Source organism: Zalophus californianus, chromosome 4 (assembly GCF_009762305.2).
Source record: "Zalophus californianus isolate mZalCal1 chromosome 4, mZalCal1.pri.v2, whole genome shotgun sequence".
In the NCBI taxonomy this organism is placed as follows: Eukaryota; Metazoa; Chordata; class Mammalia; order Carnivora; family Otariidae; genus Zalophus; species Zalophus californianus.
In genome coordinates this window covers 57,236,254-57,248,666 of record NC_045598.1, presented here as the reverse complement: position 1 = coordinate 57,248,666, position 12,413 = coordinate 57,236,254, and the positions used below count along the sequence as shown (strand labels likewise).

Below are 12,413 nucleotides of genomic sequence, written 5' to 3'. Positions count from 1 at the left end.
GTTATGTTATGTACCTTAATTAAACAGCAATAAGACTTAACTCTAAAATATGCCTACCTTTATTAGTCTTTTGTATTCACGGTGATTTACTATCATCTGCAGTCAGTTATTTGACTTAGGCTAGAGGTTTTCAAATTTGAGCTTGCATCAGAATGTCCTACAGGGTTTACATAAGATTACTGCACCCAACTCTCAGAGGTCTTGATTCGGTAGATATGGGTTACAGCTCTTAAAATTTGCATTTCTAACAAGTTCCTAGATGCTGCTACTGTGGCTGATCTGAAGAGCACACTTTGAGAACCAATGGCCCAGAACTGGGCTTAAACCCTTTCCTGTAAAGAATCAGGTAAATACTTTTGGCCTTCTGGGCCATATAGTCTCTGTCATAACTATTCAACTTTTCCTCTGTAATATGAAAGCAGACATACACAATACCTAAATAAATAAGAGATGGCTATGTTTCAATAAAATTTTATTTACAGAAACAGGTGTCAGGCTGGATTTGGTCAATGGACCCAGTGGTCAACCTCCAGCCTAGACTAACTCAGTTTTTAAAAAAATCACTTTATCTATATTAAATAGCAATTCTGAGAGAATCAATGATAGATTTATTCACAAAAATCCCTTATAAATTTTAAAATAAAATCTGAAGAAGTATGCCAGAGACTAAGCTAATTGTGTTAAACCAGCATTGAGGAGAAACCACAGAGCTTCCCTATGAACCCAATAAAAAAGCAGTACTTTTGTGCAAGAGTCTGCATCTTAATTAGTTTTAGTTTTAGTTTTATGATGTCCAGAACTCAATCTTCATTTTCAAATTTTAGTTTTAACTAGGTATTGTTTATAGGGTTAGAAGCTGTAAATCTATTAATTAAAAGAAAACCAATGTTAAAAATAAAAAGAAAAAACTAACACTATACTGAATGACATAGATGATAATCAGGTTGTCTATTAACTTTATAATAAAACAAAATAGAATGAAAACACTCTACTTCTCATGGGTGTGCCCAGTTTTAATGTACTTTGTCTTAGAACGGTGTACGTCAAACTAATTTAAAATGCCAATATAATCTTAAAAGTCTATTAAGCTATATATGCCAATAAACTCACTGCATTAACTCTATCTCTATAAAATGTAAGTTTCTGTAAAAGGACAAAATTCACATACATTTTTGCCATAATAGAATGTGATTTAGTTCCCTGAAGATACTTATTTGAAAACAGCATGAGGAAAGTTAGTATTATTGGTCATCTTATAAACTTAAAATACAGATATTATGTCAAATGTCTCCAACAATGCTAGAGACTAGAAATATTAAAATAAAGTCCTGGTAGACAATTACATATTCTAATATTTACTGATTTGCAGATGGAGTAAAATGACTTTATGGTAAGATTTATGACTTCCAGCTTTCAAAATCTTCTCCTAAATTTGATTAATCAAATGTTTCTTTTTGACCCATGGCTTTATGTTTACCATTAAATATTTATTCTTTAGTCTAATGCAGTGGTTTTCAGAGTCCTCAGGTTAAAAAAAATGTTGAAAGAGTGTTATGGTCAAATGAAAGTGGAATATATTGATTTTAAACACATGTCAAAAGTTTCTTTTACTTCAGGACTCCTCAGAAACATTAATATTCATGGTAGGAAGATATGGTAGATTATGTGGCATTTTCTAACCTTATTTGAACATGGACCTCAATTATCAGTAGAACATGTTGAAGTACAAGAGAAACACTTAAGAAAACAATGTTCCTAGTGTCTGAATCCAGGTATCATTTAGTCATATGCTTTTAAAAAATAAATTCAATTTAATTCAACAAATATTTATTAAGTACTTCTATCATTTGACTAATCATTTAAAAGTTAATCCTTTATTTTAAATGTTACTCACCAAAATCTATCTAGAGCATATCTTAATCCTATTAAACATACTTACACTCTTCTTCAGGCCTTTTCCGAAGTGCTGCACGAACTTCTTTACAAGGACTTCTCTGATATTGTGGGGGATTCCTTCCCCTTATTAGGTTCTCCATCCTGTAAGAGAGAACCAAAACTAAATTTTAATACCAAAATCTTGATAAATTTGATTCTTTAAATGGTCTATATCAAGAGTCAATAATTCAGGAACTCACTGAGGTTCAGTAGATAACACTATTCAGTATCTAGCAAAGAATAAGACAGTAGGAGTGGCAGGGGAATGTGGTAAACTGGAGAGTGTTTGACTTTTCCAAGGAGTTCTAAATTTTTTTTTAAGTTTCTCTCTCTCTCTCTCTTATTTTTTTTTATTATGTTATGTTAATCACCATACATTACATCATTAGTTTTTGATGTAGTGTTCCATGAGAAGGAGTTCTAAATTGAAAAAAAAAAAAGTTAAAAACACCACATGGACAAAATTCATATGCTGATTCTCCAATTAAAGATTGTTATGAACTGAATGTTTGTGTCTGTGTCCCCCATCCCCAAATTCATATGTTGAAGCCCTAATCCCCAGCGTAATAGAGCTCAGTTACTAGCAACATTATCGATGCTGACAACATAGCAATGCTGACAACTAGAAAATAACAATAAATGGATCAAATGCAACTTGAGTTAGCATATTTTTTTAAAGATTTTATTTATATTTATTTAACAGAGAGAGACACAGTGAGAGGGAACACAAGCAGGGGAAGTGGGAGAGGGAGAAGCAGGCTTCCCACGGAGCAGGGAGCCTGATGTGGGGCTTGATCCCAGGACGCTAGGATCATGACCTGAGCCAAAGGCAGATGCTTAACTACTGAGCCACCCAGGTACCCCTTGAGTTAGCATATTTTATAGTACATTCTTTGTCATATTTTTTGGTTTCAGTAAATTTACAGTTTTGTGCCACCAATACATAATCTACTCATTCTGATAACCTAAAAACTACTGAGAGTAGTTTTTGATAACCTAAAACTACTGAGAGTAGTCAGAAATACAAAAAGGAAATTTTTATTATTTATTATTCTGATAACCTAAATTCTGATTACCTAAAAACTACTGAGAGTAGTCAGAAATACAAAAAGGAAACTTTTTATTATTTATTATTTTTCCTTTTTATTTCTGACTACTGATGATATGAAATTGATTCCATATAACTATGTTTGTCTTCATATAACAAGTTAGAAAGCACTACTAGGACTCCAAGAGAATTTTACTTATATGGTTGCTATTAGAATCAAATATCTGCAAATCAACTCCCACAGGAATTGTGGTGCCCAAAGCTTTCATTCTGAGAACACTCACAAGCAGATCTGCAGGAGATCATATGCAGTGAAGTATGGCTTAAATGTGATGACTCTAGGTTCTAGAATCAGACTGCCTAGGTTCAAACTCCCATTTTGTCTCTTAAAGGATGATTTTATAGAATGATACCTACTTTTGTCCCCTAATTTTTTCATCAGTAAATGGGGAAAACATAAGCCATCTCATAGGACTGTTATGAGGATCAAATATGCTAATACATGTAAAATGCTTTACATTGTGTCCATCACAATTTGAGAGTTCAACAAATGCAGCTATTATTTATCATAATTATCCCAAATAAAAATGAAATCATATACTAAAATTTTAAATGCCTGGTATGTTAGGAAAAGTATGAAAACTGGCCTTTATTCAATAAAGGAAAAGAACAGACAACAGTGTTGAGAAAAAAAAAGTTCTGGCTAAATAAATGCTCTGGTTATTAGAAAAACACAAAACATCCATGCACATGAATTGCCAATTTTCAGAAATAAACTTTATACTTCATTTTATTTAATAATATTTAAGATTTACTATATGTTAATCTTTCAAGGATACTAAGATGGTTAAAGGGAGTTATCCTCATTAATTAACTAAAGTGTTACATAATGTATTCTTTCTTAGAGAATTTAGAAGATATTTCAAAATTGTATAGTGCCCTTTGACTTTAGCAACAACAATAAATATATTTTATAATGTATTAGCATTTATCATTTATTACATTTTGTCTTTACAACAACCTCCTGAAAGATCATTTTGAAGATGAGGAAACTAAGGCTCAGAAATGTTCAGTGACCTGTTCATGGCCGCACATGAAATAAAAGGCTCGAGCTGTCCTTGAACCAGGAAGTGGGCTCTCACCAGGTACCAAATTTGCTGACATCTTGACTTGGACTTCCCAGCTTCTGGAACTAGCCTAGAGACTTCAGACTGAAGTTTATAAAAAGAAAAGTTTCATTTATGTTATATAAAGCAATGTTTTGGAAGACACAGCCTCATACTGCTAACATAATGGACCATAAATATCAAACCTATGCCATATCTCCTTTGGAGATGTATCTTGAAAGAAGTTGCTGTGGCTGATGTCAAAGAGGTTACTGCCTATGTTCTCCTCTAGGATTTTGATGGATTCCTGTCTCACATTGAGGTCTGTCATCCATTTTGAGTTTATCTTTGTGTATGGTGTTAGAGAATGGTCGAGTTTCATTCTTCTGCCTGTGGCTGTCCAATTTTCTCAGCACCATTTATTGAAGAGACTGTCTTTTTTCCACTGCATATTTTTTCCTGCTTTGTCGAAGATTATTTGACCATAGAGTTGAGGGCCCATATCTGGGCTCTCTATTCTGCAATAGCCAAACTGTCGAAAGAGCTGAGATGCCCTTCAACAGATGAATGGATAAAGAAGATGTGGTCCATATATACAATGGAATATTACTCAGCCATCAGAAAGGATGAATACCCAATTTTTACATCAACATGGATGGAACTGGAGGAGATTATGCTAAGTGAAAAAAGTCAAGGAGAGAAAGTTATTATATGGTTTCACTTATTTGTGGAACATAAGGAATAGAATGGAGGACATTAGGAGAAGGAAGGGAAAAATGAAGGGGGGGAAATCAGAGGGAGAGATGGACCATAAGAGACTATGGACTCTGAGAAACAAACTGAGGGTTTTAGAGGGGAGGGGGGTGGGGGGATGGGTTAGCCCAGTGATGGGTATTAAGGAGGGCACATACTGCATGGAGCACTGGGTGTTATACGAAAACAATGAAGCGTGGATCACGACATCAAAAACTAATGATGTATTGCATGATGACTAATATAACATAATAAAATAAAACAAAAAAAAACATTTCAACTAAAAAAAAAAAATGAGAATCAGAAAGGTTAAGAAGCTTGAGCAAGTAAACACAGTGGTAAGAGGAAGCCCCGGGGTTTCTACCCAGGTCTGACTGGTCTGTACTATTTCTAATATATCATTGTTTTATTTTTTTATGTGTTTACTATAAATCTTAGTGTTTTCCAGGTAAAGAATATCAGGCATTTTGTTTTCAACAGTGTATGGGGGGTATGTTTGGTGCCTAGAACAAAATAAGAAACTAAGTGAATATTTGAAAAAATAAATACATCTGGCTAAAACTACCATATAACTAATGAAGATATGAGATCAAGGGAGATGAAATATTTTATTAAAGGTCACTCACCTAGTTAGTGGAAAAAGGCACAAAGTCCAATAACTTGTCTCCTAGATAAAGATTTTGTTTACCACTTTCAACTTGTAAGGCTGATTCCAGAATTTTCTCTCCTTACCTGGATCAGTACTAGCTCTCTGAAGTAGATAACTTTTCTTTCTCTCTCCCTCTAGTTTGGGATACAAATAGGTTGTTCTAAATAATCACACCTGAGGGTCAGCTAACACTCTATCCTTAACAATTTTTCACTCTGTCCTTGAAAAGAATTCACCCTTGAATGTATATGGATTTTTTGAGCTGATTTATTTTTCTACTTTTTTTTTCTGTCTCTGATCTATGAAGGACCATATGAGTCTTCCCATCCTGTTTTGTTAAGTTCAGCATCTCCAATCTCTAGCAACTAAAATGGAACATGCCCCAGACTGAACTCTTTTCAGGACTGCCTTCATGGGAGTGGGATTTGTGATAGCCATGGGGTCCGGTGCTTGGTTTAATGTTCCACTGTTGCTGTCTTGAAATCCTTAATAAAATTTCATTTTGAAATTAAAAAAAAAAATAAAAAAATAAAAAAATAAAAGGCTCAACTGAGATTTAATCAAGATTCTCTGACTTTTCATCGTTTTCTTATTGTTTCTTAATATATTGTTTCCATGAGTTTTTGATTATTATAATTCCACTAGGAGAATGATACTTGAGATTCTTCTGTGTAATGAATAATTAATGATAAAATTCTTCTTTTTTTTTTAATATTTATTTGACAGAGACAGTGTGAGCAGGGGGAGGGGCTATGGGAGAGAGAGAGAGAGAGAATCTCAAGCAGACTCTCTGCTGAGCATAGAGCTGGTTGCAGGGCTCAATTTTACAGCCCTGAGATCATGACCTAAGCCGAAATCAAGAGTCAAACACTTAAATGACTGAGCCACCCAGGCACCCCAATGAGGAAATTCTTCTTAAATTCAATAATATTTATATTAATCTATACCTATATATAAATAGTATACATGTTAGATATTTATATAAGTATAATACTACACAAATCTATATATTTTTATATAAGGCTATTTGCTAATTACATGTTGATTTTTGACCATTTAGCTATTTTCACTGAAATGTTCCCTTCTATCAGTGACATTTTAGAAGGCAGCTATGGTAGGGGTGCCTGGGTGGCTCAGTTGGTTAAGCAACTGCCTTCAGCTCAGGTCATGATCCTGGAGTCCCGGGATGCGAGTCCCACATCGGGCTCCCTGCTCAGCAGGGAGTCTGCATCTCCCTCTGACCCTGTCTTCTCTCGTGCTCTCTATCTCTCATTCTCTCTCTCTCAAATAAATAAATAAAATCTTTAAAAAAAAAAAAAGGCAGCTATGCTCAACACTATACCCCAATGCTGTACCTATCAGTGACATTTTAAGCTTTTGAGAACCACCAAAAAGATAACTGGAGCCAAAGAAACTCATTATAAGTTATATATACAACATACTAATAGATGAAAAAAATTTAAAACAGCATTGAACGTTCTTTTTTCCCTGGAATGCTAAACATTATGCCCAGAAGAAAACACACTTTGAATTAAATTAAAATTTTACAGAGCAATGTTCATGTCCAAACTATTACATAACTGTGTGACTTTCATCTTCCTGAGATTACACTCCTGACTGCTTGAACTCTTCCCACCAGTGTCATCTATGATCTACAGTTTGCATTAAATGGTCAGACAAAAAGACCAAAAATGAAGTTTTGGAGCACAGCCAGGACACAGCAAAGGAGCTATTCTCACTACTTTCAAACTTGGCAAGCCATCAGTGGAAGTGTGTTAACAGTGCCAGCAAGGAGAGATTAAGTGTGATGACCACAGGCAAGACAGATGCTCGGACAACCCATTGAAGAGCTCCAAAAAGTGCAGCCTACATGTCAACTGCTGGGAGGAAATAGAGGCCACCACATGAATATTAAAGAGCATGAAAAAGTAATCAGAGATTATGAGTAAAGGTGTCTATAACTCTCTTGGTGGTGTCTTCCAAACTTAGGTCATAAAATCACCTGAGGAGCCTTAAACAAGTACAAATTCCACCATTCCCAGTACTAAAGATTTTCATCCAGTAGGCAGGAGTCTGGTCCAAGTAGATGTACTTTTCAACATTAATCAAATACTTCTGAAGCAGCCTTACATTGATCCCGATTCTGGCATTTGGGAACCCCTACAAATAAAAACTATACACTTGGAGATACAGGAGAGGGAAGTTCAGTGAATTCATTCCAGGATATAGTCATTTGCTGATACAAAGGTGAAGAGAATGCAATTAGGACAGGTACTATCAAAAATGAAAAGATTAGCCAAAGAGGTATTGTCAAAGGCTTGCCAAGTACTCTGGTAGTCTAACCAATGAAACAGAAGGCTGCAAACTGATAAGACTGATAATCTCAATAGTGAAATGATTTCTTCCAACAAGGTTTGGCAGACTCAGCTGGATGAGAGAACAAGTTTGGATTAATCTAGAATTGTGGATTGGGTTGGGAGTATGACTAGTTAAGAAAGGAAGTGAAGTATGGGTGCAAATATGGTTGAATGAATTTACCCTGGATGGAGGAGGAAGAGAAAGAACAATTGAGTCACTGGAGGACAAGGTGTTAAGAGAATAGAGCTATCAGGTATAAGTATTTCTAAAATGCCTATTATGTGCCAGGTGCTATGTTAAATTCTTTATATGTACATTATCTATGTCATTCTTATTTTATCCATGTTAACCTGAGTTTCAGTAAGTACAAAAACCAGGATTCAAATCCAGATCTGTCTGACTCAAGAGCCCAGGCTATTAGCTACTATGTGAACTGTACAGATAGAACTTTCTGTGGTGATGGAAATGTTCAATATTTGTGTTGTCTGATCCAGTAGCTGCTAGCCATATTCAATTACTGAACATTTAAAATGTGGCTGGTGTGACTGAGGAACTGACTTTGTGATTTTTGAAATTTTATGGAGTTTAATTTATTTACATTTCAATTTCAGTAACCACATGTGACTACAGTAGTAGGAACAGCATGGCTAGAAGTCTCCATTTAGCACGTGACTGGTAAAGATACGATTCTCCACAGAAGAATTCTGAATTAGTCAACAAGAGCAGGGAAGTAAAGTTTTGGAAAAGTGTTCCATATGAGGGTCTTTAGAGACAAATGAACAACTTAACTCCTCAATGTAGAATTGGGTCACAGTGACCTCCTAGGAGCCTCTTTGCAGAAACACAGTTTTTCATGCAACTATGGTTTTCAACTATGGAGCTCTGCCCCTGGTACATTTAAGTGCTTTGGATATACACTTAAAATTCATTCCTCTCTCTGGGCCTCTACATATAATGCTCCTTTGACTCAAATGAGTCCTCCTCCTACTCTATCTGAATAATTCTTAATCATCCTTCCAGTCTTCATTATAATATTACTTTTTGAGATAATAAGGGATCACTCTGACACCTTAATCTAATAAGGTCCCCAAATATGGCTCCACTCTACACCCTGGAGTTTTCCATCATAACATTTATCACAAGTAACAATTATATATTAGTCTTCCAGAATTTCTATATAATGTCTGTGTTCCTCCTGTACTGTAAGTCCCATGAAGACAGAGAAGATGTTGATTTTATTCTCCACTTTATCAGCAGAGTGAAGAAGTTAGCATGGTGTTTGGCATTCGTGAATTACATGATGTTTGAATGAATGAATAAACCTATCTCTCCTAATCCTGCCATGAAGGAAACTGTATGTTCTGGGGTCTCTAGGTGTGACCCAGGTCATTGAACTAATGAGTGACCTTCCACATATTGCTGTTGTTTCCTCACCTCCCAACCCATGTCCTTCCCCTCAGTCATTCACTGGCATCTCCTCACACTTTCCTAGTAAGCCATTGTCTTGCACTTAACAATAGCCTCTCACAACTGTACTCTCCACCTGCTACCAAGGCTACCAGAAGCCAGAGAGCAGGGTGGATTCCCTTTGCTGCAGGGCCTAAGGATAGGGAGCTGTTCTCCTTAGTGCGATGCTGCTTCTGTGGGGACTTTTCTCAGCAGAACCAGGTGCCCCAATTAGTGTGGGGGAGGGGAGTGATTTAATCATGACATTTTTAAAAGAACTGGATTAAGAAGTAAAATCAACTTGTTTTGCTCACAAGATACCAAACATACTGAAGCTAATTTTTCCCTTCTCATTGAGCCTTTACTATATTTGCTGCTTTGTGAGTACAACCTAAACTGGAAAAATGTAGTGCTTAATGGGTTTACTTGAAAAACAGACAACTTAGACAAGCCCCTAAATGAAGTTCAGTGCACAAGCAATGAATTGAGTATTTGCAAGCCCCTTTGTTTGTGCTCTGTAGAATCTCTAAGACTCCTGAAGGAATTTTTTAAATCAGTTAAGTAGATATAAAATAAATTATAAAGAATAAATATCCTTGACTTAGTTTCTAAAAAAGTAAACATTTCAAATGTTTTATTATTTTTAATTAAACCATCTTGAACAAATGCAGACATTTAAAAAAATCAGACTTACCTTACATTGAGCTTTTATTTAACTTAATTATAAGCAGAATTAGACACTAAGCTACATACCTATAAATAAATACAACGCCTTAAATTTAAAATAACAATCAATAGGAGTAGGAAGCTTAGTAAGATACACAGTAATATGGTAGCATTTGTTGCCTTCAAATATAACAGTGAATGTACAAGGAGCATTTCTGTTAGGAGTACAGAGCCATTGACTATGATCTGAAAATTCACGCAGTAATTTTGTGGTAAAGAGGTTACTACCTCTTAATTCATCAGAATCCAAAGATTAAAATGTTTATCATGTGACAAAATTTAAACATCTTTTTCTTTCCATAGCCACTCCATCTTCCATGGTATCCTTTAGCACAGTGCCTAAACTATAGTAAACAGTCCATAAATACTTAACAAATGATTTAATAAATGGGTGAATAAAGTCTGTTCCTTCTTCACAGGAACATTTGGAAGATTATTCTTTTCCATTACAAAGTTTACCCATCCCTGCAGGCCTATTTTTAAGTCCCAGTTCCACTCAAAAACAAATCCAACCACTTCGAATATACTCAGTGCTTGCCTTCTGAATTTTCCATATTATATCTATTAAACATTGGAAGAGTAACCAGCAATTTTCAAGCTAGTATTAGTCTCCATGTCAGTTTTTGTGCCCTTTACTCACATAGATTCTAAACCATTTGAGGGCTTCGACACAGTGCACTGCAGTTGTCAAAATACTTTGCCATAATTTATTTCATTTCATTTTCATGACAATTCTGAAATGGGTATTAGTACATCACTATTTTATAGATGAGACAACTAGAAGTCTGAGCAATTAAGTGACATATGCAAGGTAACACAGAAAGGCCAGAATTAGGACTTGAACTCTTTTCCTTTGACTCTCAAATCCCAGTCTTCATTTCAAATGTCCCCATGCATAGAAAATATTTATTCTTTTTTTTCTTCTAGTGTCTCATGTGGTAGGATTCATAAAAAGTGAGTGATAGACGTTAAAAAAATCTTAAATTATTGAATATTTACAAGTAATTTTCACTTTGATGTATGCTTCTGTATGGCTAAGAACTCAACAGAAAGGATTAATGGCAAACTAAAATAAATACAAATAATGGGGATTAAAAGACAAAACTGCTTAAGCATGCATATGGAAAAAGGAAGAATAAGATTGTTATTGATTTTGGACCTAAAGGATTAGCAGTCAGTCCTGCCAAGGGGAGGTAATAAAAGAATAAGGGGGTAGCATTCTGTGACCATCCATCCTCACAAAGTTCTAAAACCAAGTAACACCAAGTGAAGCCAAGCTTCAGAAATCCTTATCTGGCTTAGAATTCAAGAAAAAAAGTGAAGAGTTGAAGAAGCAGTGGAAGGGCTCTTGCGTTATCACTGAATTGCTAGTTTCTTTTAAGGGAAGTTAAGCCCAAATTCAGCAGAGTGAACCAAACCCCAGACTAAAACTGTGCACGCATGTTGAGCAAATGACAGTCATTAAAAAATCTCAAATGAGGGCACGTGGGTGGCTCAGTCGTTAAGCATCTGCCTTCGGCTCAGGTCATAGTCCCAGGGTCCTGGGATCAGCCCCACATCAGGCTCCCTGCTCCACGGGAAGCCTGCTTCTCCCTCTCCCACTCCCCCTGCTTGTGTTCCCTCTCTCGCTGTGTCTCTCTCTCTGTCAAATAAATAAATAAAATCTTTAAAAAAAAATCTCAAATGTTTATAAAGATCCAATTTGAACTGCAAATGACAGTGCAAATATAATCAATACCCAATTATCTCAGCCAAATATGTTGAGATGATAGTTAATAAGGACAAACTGAAGTTAAAGAGCAAGATTATTGTGAAACTAAATCACTTCTTAACTACACTTAAACTGCTTGAATAGAAAGTGAAATACTTGACAGAACAGAAAGGTAGACACCCTACTGTTGAGTCGGAAAAGTATCATATGCCTGAGTTTAAGGACCAGTGATAATTCACCAAAATTGCAGGGATCATCAATAGTTTTAGAGAAGAGAAACTTATTTTTACATTGCCTTGTCATACATTGAAAGGATGACAAATACTATAGTATATTGTTTTCACCTTTTTTCCAAAGAAATAGAATGCAAAGTAGGTAGGTATTATTATGGACATCTTGAAAATCTAGAGTTTACATTTTGTAAACAACAAATCAGAAATGTGAATGGTATATATAATTTGCTCTTATACAGGTCATAGTGGACAATTGTTCCATGAAAAATCTATGAAATTAATGGAAAGAGCATGTGTAGCAATGGGAAAAAAAATGAAGCTCCTCATAAATTCAGGAAGCACACTATTGACAAAATTCTAGTTTAAACTGATTTACTTCTATTTTTGTGTTTTTTACCCATACACAAAATAATACTGTATAGGAAGTCTGTTACCTATACAAAGGTAT

General features: G+C 35.2%; 1 protein-coding gene across 2 annotated transcripts in view; it reads right to left on the bottom strand.

The window, feature by feature from the left end:
- Nucleotides 1-12,413, bottom strand: part of LRRC7 (leucine rich repeat containing 7) — a 939,042-nt gene that overhangs the window by 413,271 nt on the left and 513,358 nt on the right. For both annotated transcript variants that reach the window (XM_027572982.2, XM_027572991.2), the window contains one exon: nt 1,940-2,037. In XM_027572982.2, the coding sequence (XP_027428783.1) occupies nt 1,940-2,037 (98 nt within the window). Of the gene's footprint in view, nt 1-1,939; nt 2,038-12,413 lie in introns of those variants that run through there.